This window comes from Panthera leo, chromosome B4, assembly GCF_018350215.1.
Source record: "Panthera leo isolate Ple1 chromosome B4, P.leo_Ple1_pat1.1, whole genome shotgun sequence".
Classification (NCBI taxonomy): Eukaryota; Metazoa; Chordata; class Mammalia; order Carnivora; family Felidae; genus Panthera; species Panthera leo.
In genome coordinates this window covers 713,127-729,133 of record NC_056685.1, presented here as the reverse complement: position 1 = coordinate 729,133, position 16,007 = coordinate 713,127, and the positions used below count along the sequence as shown (strand labels likewise).

Here is a 16,007-nt window from a genome sequence, read left to right as displayed (position 1 = left end):
TGAACTGTTGCTAGTCTACTGTTGGGCTGCCTGAAGTCTTCCTGATAACATAAACAATTGACTAACTCCTACCTTGTCTCTTATATACTGTGTTCTTAGAATAAAATAAGCTGGAGAAAATACTGCTAAGAAAATCATAAGTAGGAGAAAATGCATTTGTAGTACTGTCCTGTAGTTCTCGACAGTCTGCATGTGGGTGGCCCTTTGTGGTTCAAACCCGTGTTTGAGGGTCAGCTGTGTATATTACGTGTTACGTGACATGAATGCAATGAAGTTCAGAAGAGAGAAACCTGAAGGATGGGTGTTAATGGGCTGGAAGGGAAAGGACAGAGGAGGAGCTGGGCAGTTGGAGACAGGTAGGAGCTGTGAGCGCGGCAGGTGCGAGCTGTCCTCACCAGGAGGGCGCGTGCGACGGGCCCAGGTCAGATCAGGTGGCTCAGAGCCTTAAGGAGTGCACTTGGGAGAAGAATAAGGAGCCACGTAGGCAGGGACTTCGGAATATTGCAATCTCAGTGTTTTCTTCTCCTGAACTGTGTAATTCCATTTTCAGATTGGGGTTATGACTGGGGACTTGGTATTCATTGTTACCTGCAGGTCAGGACCCTTGGCTGGTGGCCTGTGGGAGGAGGCTCTACGGTGTCTGTTAGTCCTGCTCGAATCGTGGTCACATGTTGAGCATGAGACTGTTTGCTGGAGGCTCCCTCACTCTTAGAGGTTCTTTTAAGGAACCATTGACCCAGAGTAGGTTAAGATTCCCCATTCTAGGTTCTGTCCGTCGTATTTTGATGACCCCATTCCTTAGCTCAGGTAGTGAGTTACCTGCCAGTTCCTTGTGTTTCTAAGATGAATAACACAGTGGTATTGTGGATGGTTTTGCCCTCAGGCTTACAAATATCTTCGAGAAGAAGTCAAGACTTTTCAAGGAAAACCAATTAAGGTAAGCAAGACCACTCGTTAGACTCTCCGTATTTGCAAATCACTTCTTCAGTATTCTCACAGACACTTCTGTGTCTTCACACAGGCACGGATAAAAGCAAAGGCAATAGCTATAAACACATTTTTGCCAAAGAATGGATTTAGACCTCTGGACATGAGCCTTTACGCGCAGCAACGCTACACAGCCTCCTTTTACTTACCTCCGGTCTACAGCCCTCAGCAGCAGTTCCCCCTGTACAGCCTGATTGCTCCCCAGACGTGGTCGGCCACACACAGCTATCTTGATCCGCCGCTGGTGAGTCCTGCGGTGTTTGGAGCTTATGCAGCCGGAGGTTCTGCGGTGGGCACTGCACCAGGTGCTCAGAAGGGTGGGGCCCCGGGCCTCTAGGGGAACCGGACGGGTCTACAGTCTGCCGTGGTGAAACGGACCCTCGGGTCCTGTGGCAGACCTCAATTTAATCGGGAGATCAGTGTGCCGCTGTGTACACTGAAAAAGTTGAAGGCTCCAATCTTGATTCTTGGCGGGGTCCACCTGCCTTCCTGTGTAGCAGCACCTTCCTAAGCCGTGTAGTTCCAGTAAAACACAAAACGTGATCCAAGCTTTGGGATGACGGGGTTACTTCTGAGCACAGGGGGTGCCAGGGGAGACACTTTTAAGGACTCACAGATGTTTTAACAGGCTTCTAACAGTGGAGGACAAGGAGACCTATAGCTTTATTCTTCCCACCAGCCCCAGACTGACTGGCCTGTGTAGTGGGTCCAGGTGGTTTTCCCCAGCTGTGTCGCTGGAGAGCTTAGAGAGGTCAGGCGGGCCCCAGCTGGGCATGGGACAGAATCAGGACTGTGATCAGCCCCGGTCGTTGGGCTCCCACCATGGACAGTGGGGATGGGCTGATGGACAGGCCCTCCTTGCATGAGGCCGCAGGGCAGGTGTCGGTGGGGCCAGAGACAGGGAAGGGCACACCGTGTGGAAGGTTGTATTTGGGAAGCCTCGAGGGTGTGACTATGGACTGAGCTGGGGAAAGCTGTGTGGGGCTGGGGTCACGTGGGGGACGCGGCAGAGGCCTGTGAGCCAGGCCCCACCATGTGGGGACGTCACGTGGGGCTCTTGTTAGAGAGGAGCAGCAACTCAGGTGGGGTTGGGGGTGTCCGTGCCTGTCGCACACGTGCAGATGAGCGTCCCTAAGAGCACGCAGCCTGGGAAAAACCATGGTGTCAGGCAGGCGGGCGGGAACTGGGAAAACGGGACCTGGACAGAATACTGTGAAGCTTACAGTGGGGGCTTACCTGGTGTGATGTCCTCTCTGCTGAGCTCATCAGGAGGTGGAAGGAAGGGGGCTGTAGGAGAGCCAGTGGGTGTGCGGGGGCACCGGGCGGCTGGCGTGCTGGGTGTCTCTGAGCTGAAATGGAGGCTGAGGCAGGGAGCTCAGAGGGGAAGCCAGGCTGTGTGGCGTCTCTGGTGTGTCCTGAGGCCGCGCACTCTGTGCCTGTGGCTTGTGGGGCCACAGGAGTAGGGAGAGGTGGTCATGGGCACCATCAGGGCCTGAGGTCTGGAGACACTGCAGACAAGGTTTCTCCCCCTCCCCCCCATGCTAAAAATGCTATGTTCTGTTGAAGGTACCAGTGGCCATGTGGCCGGCAGATCATGAGAGAACCGTAACGGGGAGTAGAGTCCTTGAGCTCTGGCATTGAAGAATTTCTCCAGGGGAGGCCAGCTGGCGCACTATGCTGTCTGCTTCCTCTGGAGTTACGTGGCTTTTCGGACCGCTCTCATCGCGTCTGTGCCTGTCTGGCACTAGGGGTCGGTTGGCCATTTCAGGTGGTTCCTTTGACCCTGGTTCAGGAATGAGGCCTTTTGCTTGCTCAAAAGCACACTGTGTCATTTGGAGCAGATGTGAAGAGATAGTACCTGTTCATTCTCAGCAAGTAATGTCAAATGATTGGGTTAGGGACTTATTTATTTATTTTTTAAAAATGTTTATTTTTGAGAGTGAGTGAGCAAGCATGGGTGGGGGAGGGGCAGAGAGAGAAAGGGAGACACAGAATCCAAAGCAGGCTCCAGGCTCTGAACTGTTATTGCAAAGCCTGACACGGGGCTCGAACTCACGAACTGTGAGATCATAACCTGAGCCAAAGTGAGACGCTTAACTGACTGAGCCACCTGAGTGCCCCCGAGGGACTAATTTATTTTTAAACTCTTGAGCAGAATTACTCAAATACCAGAGTTCTGTATGTAAGAGTACATACAGGAAATGATTTGTCACAACTGGTCTTACCATGATTCACAATCTTACGTGAGTTAAAATCTAGTTCCTGTGTGATTGATAGATTTTTAAATAGTCTCACTCTGGCAGCTATTCTCAGATGGCATGTTGAGGATTCTCACAAAGTTCTAAGTGTATCTTTTGCCCCCAGAGTTTCCCCTCTGTTGCTTTTGTTTTTTTTTTTTTTTTTAATCAGCAAACAATTTTATTTGGTCCTAAGCTGTGTCTAACATCTGCTTTCTGTCACAGCGTATGCTTAGCTCCAGCCCCCACAGGTGTAGGTTGGCTTCCTTGGGGGGCTGTTCTGGGGAGGTCACCTTAGTCGGCCCAGAAGAAGGCCTCAGCCCCAGCCTGGTTCAGGAAATATCGGTCATTGGCAATAATCTAACACCATGTTCTTTTCATCCGGGAAATATTTCAAGCCTTAACTGGAGCAGAGCCTACTTGGCAAGTCGAGAAATAACTCCAACAACCATGAGGTGCACCGTTAGCCAGCGTGAAGGCTGTTTATGGCTTGCTGACTTGTTTGTTTTTAATGAATCTAGGTAACTCCATTTCCAAATACTGGATTTATAAATGGGTTTACGTCTCCAACCTTCAAACCTGCAGCGTCTCCTCTGACTTCGCTCAGACAGTACCCTCCAAGAAGCAGGCAAGTTCCACGAGTGGTGGAGACGTGGTGGCTCCCCGGGGTTTGTGGTAAGAGGTCTGCCACGCTGTGCTGTGCTCTTGAGTGGAGCAGAATGAGCCGTGTTGAAGCGGGGAGTCCTTCCCACTTGCTCGAGTCACGTTTAGTACATGGGGAAGCTCTTTCTGACGAGCTCTTGTGACACATGTGACCAGTGGAGATGAAACCGCTGGAAGCCTAGAATTGCACTGAGGTCATACCCTGAGATGTGTGCCGGAGTGCCTGCATAAGGCACAGGTGCTCTGCGGCTTGTGGCCGTGGGGGCCCGCTTTGAATTTGGACCTGGGCCGCCGCAACACAGAACGTCGATACTTTGTAGATTCGCATTAGTGGACATAGCATGCGTTAACTATTTCTTAAGTAACGTTTGTACTGTTTTTTTCTAAATAGAAAGTACCTTTTAGTTGAGTCATTTCATGTTAGCAAGGTCATTTTATGATGCCACGATGGCTTTAACACTGAGCATGTGCAAACCTTCTGTTTCCAGGAATCCTAGCAAATCTCATCTACGCCATGCCATTCCCAGTGCAGAGAGAGGACCTGGACTGTTAGAAAGCCCTTCGATATTTAACTTCACTGCAGACCGTCTAATTAATGGCGTTCGGAGCCCACAGGCACGGCAGACAGGTCCTCCTAGAACACGGATACAGAACCCTCCCGCCTACGCCAAGAGGGAGGTTGGGTCTGGTCGCGTGGAGCAGAGCAGTGCGGAATCTCCCCCTGGTTTAGGGAGAGGGAGGTGAGTCCTTGCGAGCTGCTATCAGACAGCCGCGGCCTGTCCCAGTAGGCTGTGAACGTTGTCCAGTGTCATCTCTGCAGGCGTGGTTTAGCATTTCCTCTTCAGATACAGTACACAGCATCAGATCGAAGGTTTTATGTAATTACTCAGAGGGTCACTCGAGAGCAGAGACTTGACAGGCTTCCTCTTCTTTATATAACATTGTGGAGAGAGCTGCAGGTGGACAGGAACCACGTTAGGTCACAGTTGTTGGTGGACACTTGGAGCTTTGCACACACCAGTGTCCACGCTGCGGGTCGGAGGCCTCCTCCCCCCCACCTCCCCGTGTAGGGGCCCAGCATCTCAGCCTTGCTCCATTTCCATGGTAGTGAGTGGGTTGTGCGCCAGGCAGACCAGGCTGTGGCAGACCAGACCATTTGTACTAAATGTATTTAGAAAAATAAGCCGTACTGGTGAAGCGGTGCCCGCTGGCCACACTCTGTGGAGATGTGCCCGTGCTGTCCGTGGGACACACACTAACACCTTGGGTCCCTCGGTGTCTGGTCGTTCCCGTGCCTCTGATGTTGGGCTGTGCCCAGGACCTCCGTACTTTTCCTTGAGGCAGCGTGCGTACTGTCCCGCCTCCTGCCCCTTCCTCCTCTGTTTGGGAGTAAGGTTAGAAGAGGCGGAGGTGAGTGCGTCGTCCGATTTGGTCTCTCGGTGGTCGGCTGTGCATGGGGCTGTCTGGAAGGAAATCCCTTCTGACAGGTAACCTGCACGGGTTCAGCCCGCCTAAGCATTTCTTTCACCAACTTGGAAAACTTTAGATGCACATGTTCGCAGTGTTGCACATCAGCACAGTGTCTGCACACAGAGGTTCCTGCAGTGTGGGCTCCTCTCTGTCCCTGGCGCTCTGGAGCATGTGAGGGGCCCAGAGGCACAGTGCACTGCATTGGTAGCACGTCAGTTTGCACGGTCTGGCCTGGGTGGGGCCGGGGGACTGAGTGGCTGGCTGCAGCCTGCCGCCACACATCACCAGGACATTTGCCGTAAAGTCAGCTCGATGGGTATTGGAGAGGTGAAGGTTGCTGAGGACACACAGAGCCTGCGGCCAGCCACGGGGCTGGGGGGGGGGGGGGGGACAGCAGAGACCAGAGGCTTGCAGCAGGGCCTGCGGAGCTGAGGCCAGACCTGAAGGAGGCCACGCCTGCCACCTGGGTGATGCCTCGGGTGCCGGTCTGTCCTCCTCAGAAGACAGCTCAGAGGAAGTACCGGCGGGAGGGCAAGTCCATAGGCCCACTCTCTGCCTCCCCATCTCCCTCTGGCGTCTTGGGAAAAGCTCCACAGGAAGCGTCCTGGCAGTGGAAGGACAGGGCCACCTGGCGTCGCGGAAACTGAGGGGCACCCGGCTGACCCATGTGGGCCACCTCTGGCCACACAGTCACGTGTGCTCTTGCTCTGCGGTAGGACTTTGCAGGACAGCAGGAACCGCCTTGCGCTTTTCCCAACAGAGGGCTCCCCTCACCCTCCAGACTGCGGCTGCCCCCGTGGGACATCCTGGTGCTCACGCCTGCCATGTCAACAGACAGGGTGTTGGTGCCTAGGCGTCTTCAGCTGGAGGGGAATCCAAAGTGGCTGTGTCCCCCGCCGGTGCCCCTGTACCAGCAACCCTCTTTCTCTTAGGTTTTGTTTTCTGTTTTAATTTTTTTTAATGTTTATTTATTTTTGAGAGAGAAAGAGACGGCATGAACAGGGGAGGGGCAGAGAGAGGGAGACACAGAATTCAAAGCAGGCTCCAGGCTCTGAGCTGTCAGCACAGAGCCTGACACAGGGCTCGAACCCACGAACCGTGAGATTGTGACCTGAACCAGAGTTGGACACTTAACTGACTGAGCCACCCAGGTGTCCCTCTTTTTCTTAGGTTTTGTTTCATTTTCCTTTAACTTTGTTGGGTGGTAAGGAGCAATATGAGGGGCCCTGGCAGCCCCCTGGGACCACTTGTGGTTCTCCCACCCTGTGTGGCAGTGACCGCCAGCTGGGTTCAGGTGTGTCACGTGCTGAGAGCGACTGCCAGGCTCAGAGTTGTGGGCCCAGGAAGGAAGCACGGTGCTGGTGAAAAGTCAGGTGTGATAGCGAAGAGTCCTCCCGCCTATGCTCCACGCTCCAGCCCTGTGCCACGCTCACCTTGGAGCCCGTGTTACGTCTCCCGAGGTAGGACTGTCCTCTGAGGACACTCTGGCCCTGGTCGGGTGGCCCGGGCACCATGTCCACAGACATGCCTGTGGTGCGGACACAGTGGTGGAGGCCCAGCCAGGACAAAAAAAGGTCAGTGCTGTCAGCCAGCCAGGGCCCACCGGTAGGGACACATGGGCCAGGCGTGGTGGCAGGGCCCCAACGTGATCGCTGCACCCCTGGGGCCCTGGCCCGAGATAGATGCACCTCTTCTCTCCCGGCTGTCGGGGTCTTGTCTGAAGTGCTGTGTGCGTCGCAGGTGTGTGCACGCTGTCTCTTCCCCGGGCCTCCTCCCAAGGGCTCCTCGTCACCATACGTTGAGGGCGAGTCTCTGCGAGGCTTTTGTCCAGCCAGACCCTGAGCCTCCTGCTGCAGAGCTATTTCTGCCTCCAGACACAGGATGCAGCAAATGTTGCTTGAAGTTCTAGGTCTGGAAAGATTCCCCTGCACACTGGTCTTGGGGAGTGGAGTGGAGTGGAGTGGAGGGGTCCACACGCTGCACAGCTGTCCCTGGTGCTAGTCTGGAACTGACCACCCTGCCCCCCGCCCCCCCCCGACCCCCATCACTGTTCTCAGGGACTCCCCGTGAGGAGGCCTCAGCAGTGGACCGAGAGCTGTTGCTGGCGTTTGTGCTTTTCCCTGGGGCTCAGTGCCCCATTTCTGATGGGCAGCTCGAGTCCATGGTCACTTGCTGTCCCATGGTCCGGCATGTAGTCTCCACTGGGAGCCAGTTGAAAGCAGGACCTTTCTGGAGTACTTTCTAAAGGAAAGGGTATGGCTTTGCTCCGAAGTCCTAGAAGTTTGCACTGTTGCTTCTCCTAGAGGGTCTAGCCAGGGGCCCCAGAGTGTCCTTTTTCGGCACAAAAGTGGAAGGCTCTCAGCCTGTCCTAATTAGCTAGGCCATCCTGGGCAAGGCTGCTTGTGGGTTTTGTGTAAAGGAAAGGAATTGGTCAAGATTATTTCTTTGAACTCCTTTCCAGCTTACACTGTACAAGTGTATTCAGTTGAAATGACAAAGGGATAAGTAAGTAAAGACAACTCTAAATGAGAGTTACTCTGAACTCTTAGGCCACATAAGCCCATCCACAGCATGAAAGTATGCTATGGACTCCGGGCGCTTGCCCACAAAGACCTAGAGCCTTGTGCACGCAGCCAGCTGCTGGGGATAGGCAATGCCTGGGGTTTGGAAACCCTGGAGTAGACCATTGGTAGTGGGAGGGGCTGACACGGTGGGTCATGTTGGGGCTGAGAGGGAGAGCAGGCCATGCTACTTCGGGGTCTTTCCATTTTAATGATTCATCTGATACATTTCATTACCAGCGTTTAACAGTTCACCTGGATGGCCCATTGTCAGGTTTTATATATCTTGTCATTTCAACTGAATGGACGTTCAGGTATTTCTATCATAACAAAAATTCTAAATGAGTATTAGGAAAACTTTGTCAGTAAATGTTTTTTTTCTTTTTTCTTTTTGTTTTTCTTTAAGTTCTCTATCTAGACATCACTTGTAGTCTTTTACTATGAAATTATTATTTTGCTTATATTTCTTAAAGTTGGGGTTAAAAAAGCATTTTCTTAATGTTTATTTTTGAGAGAGACAGAATGAGAGCGGGGGAGGGTCAGAGAGAGAGGAAGACACAGTATCCGAGGCAGGCTCCCTGCTCTGAGCTGTCAGCACAGAGCCTGACGCGGGGCTCGAACCCACGAACTGTGAGATCATGACCTGAGCTGAAGTTGGTCGCTTAACTGACTGAGCACCCAGGTGCCCCTAAAGTTGGGGTTTTATAATCAAAAGTCATCTGTAAAAGGTTACAAAGGAATAAAGACTGAATAAGTGTGCCCATACCTGTGCTCAGTGAAAAATCTTCCCGGTGGGGAAAAATTAGTCTTTTGCTTTCCTCTTTTCTAGGAAGAATTCCTTTGGTTACCGGAAGAAACGGGAGGAGAAGCTGACAGTGAGTACATCTAGTCCGTGGCACTTTTGCAAGACTCTTAAGCCTAATTCATATTAAATGTGAGATTTAACTACATGAATGAAGGTTAAGAGGTTTTCTCTTAATCTGATATGCATCAGGTGATAACTGACATTATTGCAGCCTAAAGAGGAGAAGTTGGAGGCGACTGTAAAATACTGGTCACTAAAGAGTCTGGAATGTCACCACACCGTGACAGTGTGTGTGCTGTGCAGTAGGCACAGCCAAGACCACAGTGTGCACACGCGGTGGTCTACACACACATTGTGCGTTTTCTGTGTGTGGATAACTGGACAGTACTAGTTAAATGAACTGAATTTAATAGTTCTGGCAAGCAGAATAAACTTTCCTATGTAGGAATTAGTGCATCAGTATTTTTCATTCAAAACCCTTAACTTTGTATCTCCTATGTGGAAAGCATTACTGCCTTGTGCTCTAATGGTCAGAACAACCCCACTAAGGGTGGGCCCGAGCGAACGCTGCGTACTGGAGGCATGGCCACATTTGCTTGGGTTGATTATGTAGCTCCTCCTATAGATAATGCTTCTGGGCTTTGATGTGGGGTTGGATCCATACCTTTCTATGTGAAGTATGCCAGCTTAGCTCATGTGGACCTGTGGGTGGATGGAAGGATGTCCATCCTTGCACTTCAAGGACTGGAAGGACCTTCAGTAGATTCTTGGTCCACCCCCTGAGCCAGTGAGTATGTGCTCTCCTGTCACACAAGGTACATTTTCTCTGTCTAGTTAGAAAGTACAGATAAGTAGTTAATAAAACAGTCGTAATTCTGTTGTGTTGGTTGATTTAGTCTAGGTTTTGGTGAACCCTTTGGTGAGGCAGTTTAAATTGGCTGATTACAGTTGGAATTAATGAATTCTTCTAACATTTGGACTAACAAGACTGGTATCAGAGTATGTCTTCAGATATTAGTTCCCTGAACTGAATTACTCTCAATTGGTTACTAAATTGCCTTCAGAGGGGACATTTATTCCTGTTGCATTTTGCATACCTGACTCACGTGTTCATACCAGGGAGCCTCTTAGAAGGCCAGGCCCATGATGCAGGTGCATTTATTAAGGGGAGTGCACCTGTGGCTGCGTTGGAACGTTCTGGTGACTTCAGGAATTTAGAGACTATGATAGCGCATGTGTACTTGGACCAACCAGGTTGTGGGAGCAGGGCCTCATTCACCTCGTCTCAAGCTGTTCAGATCCTAAAACACTGTTAAACACTGCATTCAAGACGGGACCTCACCTGAAGGCACTGCCATTTTGTAACTCCCGCATCTAGACAGTGCTGCCTACCTGAGTACTCCTGCAAAATCAAGATTTAGTAACATTTTTGTGAAATCTGAATCCCTGGAAATGTGGTCTTCTAAAAACCTGTGTTCATCTCAGAAAAATGCAGATGTTTACAATAAAACCTCTGAAACCTGCTTTGAGGTCACAGGCTGCTGCATAACTTAGGGCTTTGGGGAGTTACAGAGAGCACAGAGCAGCTGAGTGGATGGTAAGCGTAAGCTGGGTTCTGACGGTGAGTCACCAAAACGCACCTGAACCGTAGACCATAGGAAAGGCGAGAGGCAGGTAGGGATGCCCCAAAGAGATAGTGGGGATTGTTTTTTTAACTTGTAGTGCATTTTATTTGTGTATTTAAAGTTTTGTCGGGAGTTAAAGTGTTCCGTTAGTTTCAGGTGTACAGTCTAGTGATTCGACACTTCCATATGTCGCCCGTGCTCGTCATGACAAGTGCCCTCATGTCCATCCCCCACTTCTTTCGTCCCCTCTGGTAACCAACTTTGTTCTTTATAGTTAAGAGTCTGTTTCTTGGTTTCCTTCTCTCTCTTACTTTTTTCCCTGTGCTTGTTTGTTTCTTAAATTCCACATATGAGTGAAATCCTATGGTATTTGTCTTTCTCTTACTATTTCACTTAGCATTGCACTCTCTTGCAAATGGCAAGATTTCATTTCTTTTTTTTTTATAGCTGAGTAAAATTCCATTGTATACATGTTGCCTCTTTATCCCTTCATCTGTCACTGGACACTTGGGCTCTTTCCATAGTTTGGCTACTGTAGATAATAAACATCAGGGTGCATGTATCCCTTTGAATTAGTATTTTTGTATTCTTTGGATAAATACCCAGTAGTGCAATTGCTGGGTTGTAGGGTAGTTCTATTTTTAACTTTTTGAGGAACCTCCATACTGTTCTCCAGTGCGGCTGCACCAGTTTGCATTCCCCCCAGCAGTGCAAGAGGTTCCCCTTTCTCTGCATCCTCACCAACACCTGATGTTTCACGTGTTGTAAATTTTATCCATTCTGACGGGTGTGAGGTGGTATCTCCTTGTCGTTTTGATTTGTATTTCCCTGATGATGAGTGATGTGGAGCACCTTTTCATATGTCTGTTGGCCATCTGGATGGCTTCTTTGGAGAAATGTCTGTTCATGTCTTCTATTTATTCATTGGATTATTTGTTTTTAGGGTGTTGAGTTTTATAAGTTCTTTATGTATTTTAGATACTAAATCATTGGATTTGTCATTTTCAGGTATCTTCTCCCATTCCAAAAGTCGTCTTTTATTAGGTTTGTAGTTTGTTTCTTTCACCGTGCAGAGCTTTTTGTCTTGATGAAGTTGCAGTAGTTTATTTTTGCTTTTGTTTCCCTTGCCTCAGGAGATGTATCTAGTAAGGAGTTGCTATGGCCAGTATCAAAGAGGTTACTGCCTGTGTTCTCTTCTAGAATTTTTATGGTTTCAGATGTCACATTTAGGTCTTAAATCCATTTTTAATTTATTTTTGTGTATGGTGTAAGACAGTGGTCCAGTTTCATTCTTTTGCATGTTGCTGTCGAGTTTACCCAAGACTATTTGTTGAAGAGACTGCTTTTTTCCCCCATTGGCTTTTCTTTCCTGCTTTGTCACAGATTAATTGACCACACAGTTGTGGGTTTATTTCTGGGTTTCCTATTTTGTTCTTGGTTTATTTCTGGGTTTCCTATTCCATTCTTTTGATCTCTGTGTCTGTTTATGTGCCAAATACCATACTCTCTTGATTACTATAGCTTTGTAATATAACTTGAAGTCCAGAATTGTGATGCCTCTAGCTTAGCTTTTCTTTTTCAAGGTTGCTTTGGCTATTCGGGGTCTTTTGTGGTTCCATATAAATTTTAGGCTTGTTTGTTCTAGCTCTGTTATTTTGACAGTGGTTTAATCAAATGTGTAGATTGCTTTGGGTAGCTTGGACATTTTAACAGTATTCTTCTGACCCATGAGCATGGGATGTCTTTCCATTTCTTTGTGTCCTTTTCAGTTTGTCTCACCAGTGTTTTATAATTTTCAGAGTGTAGGTCTTATACCTCTTTGGCTAGGTTTATTCCTAGGTATCTTACTGTTTTTGGTGCATTTGTGGTGTTTTTTTAATGTTTGGTTTTTTAAAAAATTGTTTTTAAATGGTTTTATTTTTGAGAGAGAGTATGAGTAGGCGAGGGGCAGAGAGAGAGGGAGACACAGAATCCGAAGAAGGCTCCAGGCTCTGCGCTGTCAGCACAGAGCCCGACACGGGGCTCAAAGTTGTGAACCACGAGATCATGATCTGAGCCGAAGTAGGATGCTTAACCAATGGAGCCAACCAGGTGCACCATTTTTAATGTTTATTTTGAGGGAAAGCGTGTAGGCAAGCAGGGAAGGGGCAGACAGAGAGGGAGAGAGAGAATCCCAAGCGGGCTCTGCAGTCAGTGCGGAGCCCAGTGTGGGGCTTAATCTTACGAACTTGAGCTGAAACTGAGAGTTGGACACTTAACCGACTGATCGATTCAGGCAACACAAGTTTTCCTTTTCTTTTCTTCTCTTTCTTTCTTTCTTTCTTTCTTTCTTTCTTTCTTTCTTTCTTTTCTCTCTCTCTCTCTCTTCTCCTTTCCTTTCCCTTTCCCTTTCCCTTTCCCTTTCCCTTTCCCTTTCCCTTTCCCTTTCGAGAGAGACAGCATGTACCTGTGATCAGGGAAGGGGAAGAAAGGGAGATAGAAAATATTAAGATGGAGCCCAACGCGGGGTTTGATCTCCTGACCGTGAGATCATGACCTGAGCCAAAATCAAAAGTCAGACATTCGACCAACTGAGCCATCCAGGAGCCGTGGCGTATAGTTTTTCATAACATCACTGTGATGTTGGTTGGTATTTCTCCTTTCTCATTTGTGAATTTATTTTTTGGGGTCCTTTCTCTTTTTTTTGATAACTCTGGGGGGTTTATCCATTTTGTTAATTTTTTCAAAGAACCAGCTCCTTGTTTCATTGATCTGTTTTTTTTTTAAGCTTCTATATCATTTATTTCTGCTCTGATCTTTATTATTTTCCTCCTTCTGCAGGCTTGAGGCTTTGTATGTTCTTTTTCTAGCTCTCTTAGGTGTCAGGTTAGATGTTTATTAGAGATTTTGCTTGCTTCTTGATGTAGCCCTGTATCGCTACATACTTAACTGTTTTAAACCACTTTTGCTGCATCCCAAAGGTTTTGGACCGTTGTTTTCATTTTCATTTATTTCTATGTGTGTGTGTGTGTTTAATTTCTTTGATTTCCTGGTAAACCCATGCATTCTTTAGTAGCATGTTCTTTAACCTCCATGTATTTGAGAGCTTTCTAATTTTTTTCTTGTGGTTGACTTCCTAGTTTCATAGTGTGGTCTGAAAATATGCATGGTATTTGTATTTGTTGTTTTTGTTTTTGTTGAATCCTGATTTGTGACCCAGTATGTAATGTATTTTGGAGAATGTCCTGTGTGCACTTAAAAAGAATGTGTATTCTGCTGCTTTAGGATGGAATGTTGTCAATGTGTCTATTAAGTCCATTTGGTGAGTAGGTCATTTAAGGCTACTGTTTCCTGGTTGGTTTTCTGCTTAGATGATTTGTCCGTTGCTGTAGGTTGGGTGTTAAAGTCTCCTGTTATTACTATATTATTATCGATTAGTCCCTTTTTGTTTGTTATTAATTGATTTAGCTCTTCTTGTTGGAGAGACCCCTTTATTATGATACAGTGCCCTTCTTCATGTCTTGTTAGTCTTTGGTTTAAGATGTAGTTTGTCTGATACAAGCTTGGCTACGCTGGCTTTCTTTTGACGTCCATTAGCATGATAGATGGTTCTCCATCTCCTCACCTTTTTTTTTTTTTTTTAATGTTTTTAACGTTTTATTTATTTTTGAGAGACAGAGACAGAGCACGAGCAGGAGAGGGAGACACAGAACCCGAAACAGGCTCCAGGCTCCAGGCTCCAAGCTGTCAGCACAGAGCCCAACATGGGGCTCAAACTCAACAAATTGCAAGATCATGACCTGAGCCAAAGTCAGACGCTCAACCTACTGAACCACCCAGGCGCCCCTCCATCCCCTCACTTTCAATCTGCCAGGTGTCATTTCAGTCTGAAATGAGTCTGCTGCAGGCAGCATATAGATTTTTTTTTAATCCATTCTGATAATGTCTTTTGATTGGAGTGTTTATTCCATTTATATTCAAAGTAATTATCGAGAGATACGTATTTAGTGCTGTCTTATTACTTGTTTCATTGTTTCTGGAGATTTTTCTGATCCTCTCTTGTCTTTGTCACTTTTGGTCTTTCCATTCAGAGTCCTCTTTAATATTTCTTGCAGAGCTGGTTTAGTGGTCACGAACTCCTTTTGATTTTGTTTGGGAAACTCTTGCTATCTCTCCTTTTATTCTGAATGATAGCCTTGCTGGGTAGAGAATTCTTGGCTGCAGATTGTTCTCATTCAGAATATATCCTTTCTGGCCTGCCAAGTTTCTGTTGAGAAATCTCCAACTAGCCTTTTGTGTTTTCCCTTGTAAGCTAGGGACATCTTTTGTCTTGCTGCCTTTAAGATTTTTTTCTTTATCTCTGTATCTTGCAAATTTAACTACAATATGTCTTGGTGTTGGCCTGCTTTTGTTGATTTTTAGGGGAGTTCTCTGTGCTTCCTGGATATGGACATCTGGTTCCTTTCCCAGATTAGGGAAGTTTTCAGCTGTTCCTTCCTCAAATAAATTTTCTGCCCCTTTTCTCTCTTCTTTGGGGACTCTTATAATGTGAATGTTTTTATGTTTGATGGAGTCACTGAGTCCCCTAAATCTATTTTGTTCATCTTCATGATTTTCCATTATTTAGTCTTCTTTGTCACTAATTCGTTCCTTTGTTTATTCCAGCCTTGTGTTCATTGCATCAAGCCTGTTTCCTATCTCAGTTTTTACATTCTTTGTCTCCAATTGATTCTTTTTTAACTCTTTTATCTCTGTGGTAAGGGTCTCCCTGATACCTTTTTTTATCAAGCCCAGTGAGTATCCTTATGATTGTTGCTTTGAATTCTCCATCAGGTAGGTATGTTACTCAGATCTGTTTTGCTTACATCTCTGGCCATGGCCTTATCTTGTTTTGTCATTTGGGATGAATTCCTGTGAGAGAGGGTGGGATTTTTATCAGTGTGGGTCCCTTTTCACTCTTTAACTTGCTGTCTCTTGAGTTCTACCAGATTTTGTCTAGATTCTGTCTCTATAGGGAGTAATCTTTCTGTTGCTGTAAGTTGCTGGGCAGTGTTGACCCTTTCCAGCTATGTGAGCCCATGAAAGCATTGCTTCCAGTCAGAGTAGCCCATATTTACCCAAAGACGCTTACCTCCCACCTGAACTCCTATCCCCGTTCTCCTCCCTGTCTTCTTCAGCCAAGGGACTGGACACCCACAGAATGACTTCTAGCCTGTTAAAGCAAGTTGCTTTGATAATTTTTCAATAAAAATACATCATTGCCTTTCTCCTGGGGTCTTGGGTTTATAAATTATTCTGAGTTTATTTTCTTGAAGTCAAAGAATCTGATAAAAATCTGTCATCAAATACCATGTTTTTCCGTAGTGATTATAAAATATAAAGTGAGTAAATCAAGTTTTCAGATAACTGAAGCCCCTTCTGCCTTGTTAAACCATTTTCAATGGAAATCTGTGTAAAATTCGTACATAAGTTTCAGAGAGTTCAAAGTGACATTTTTTGGTTTATTTCTTTCACTATCTTGTTTATAATTTAGAGGATAGGCTCTCCTGTAATAACCCAGACCTTGTCTGGAAAGGACTAAGGTCAGGGGCTATACTCAGGCTATTGTGATATTTGATCGGTGGGGTCAAGTTGTTTCACAGTGCTCTCTTGTCTGTCACCGTCTCCATGCTTTCCTCAG

The 16,007-nt window shown here is 47.2% G+C and overlaps 1 protein-coding gene across 3 annotated transcripts in view; it reads left to right on the top strand.

The window, feature by feature from the left end:
• Positions 1 to 16,007, top strand: part of LARP4B (La ribonucleoprotein 4B) — a 104,808-nt gene that overhangs the window by 79,653 nt on the left and 9,148 nt on the right. For all 3 annotated transcript variants that reach the window (XM_042944721.1, XM_042944722.1, XM_042944723.1), the window contains 5 exons: positions 884 to 937; positions 1,022 to 1,231; positions 3,746 to 3,852; positions 4,376 to 4,627; positions 8,748 to 8,793. In XM_042944721.1, coding sequence (XP_042800655.1) covers positions 884 to 937; positions 1,022 to 1,231; positions 3,746 to 3,852; positions 4,376 to 4,627; positions 8,748 to 8,793 — 669 coding nt within the window. The remainder of the gene's footprint in view (positions 1 to 883; positions 938 to 1,021; positions 1,232 to 3,745; positions 3,853 to 4,375; positions 4,628 to 8,747; positions 8,794 to 16,007) is intronic.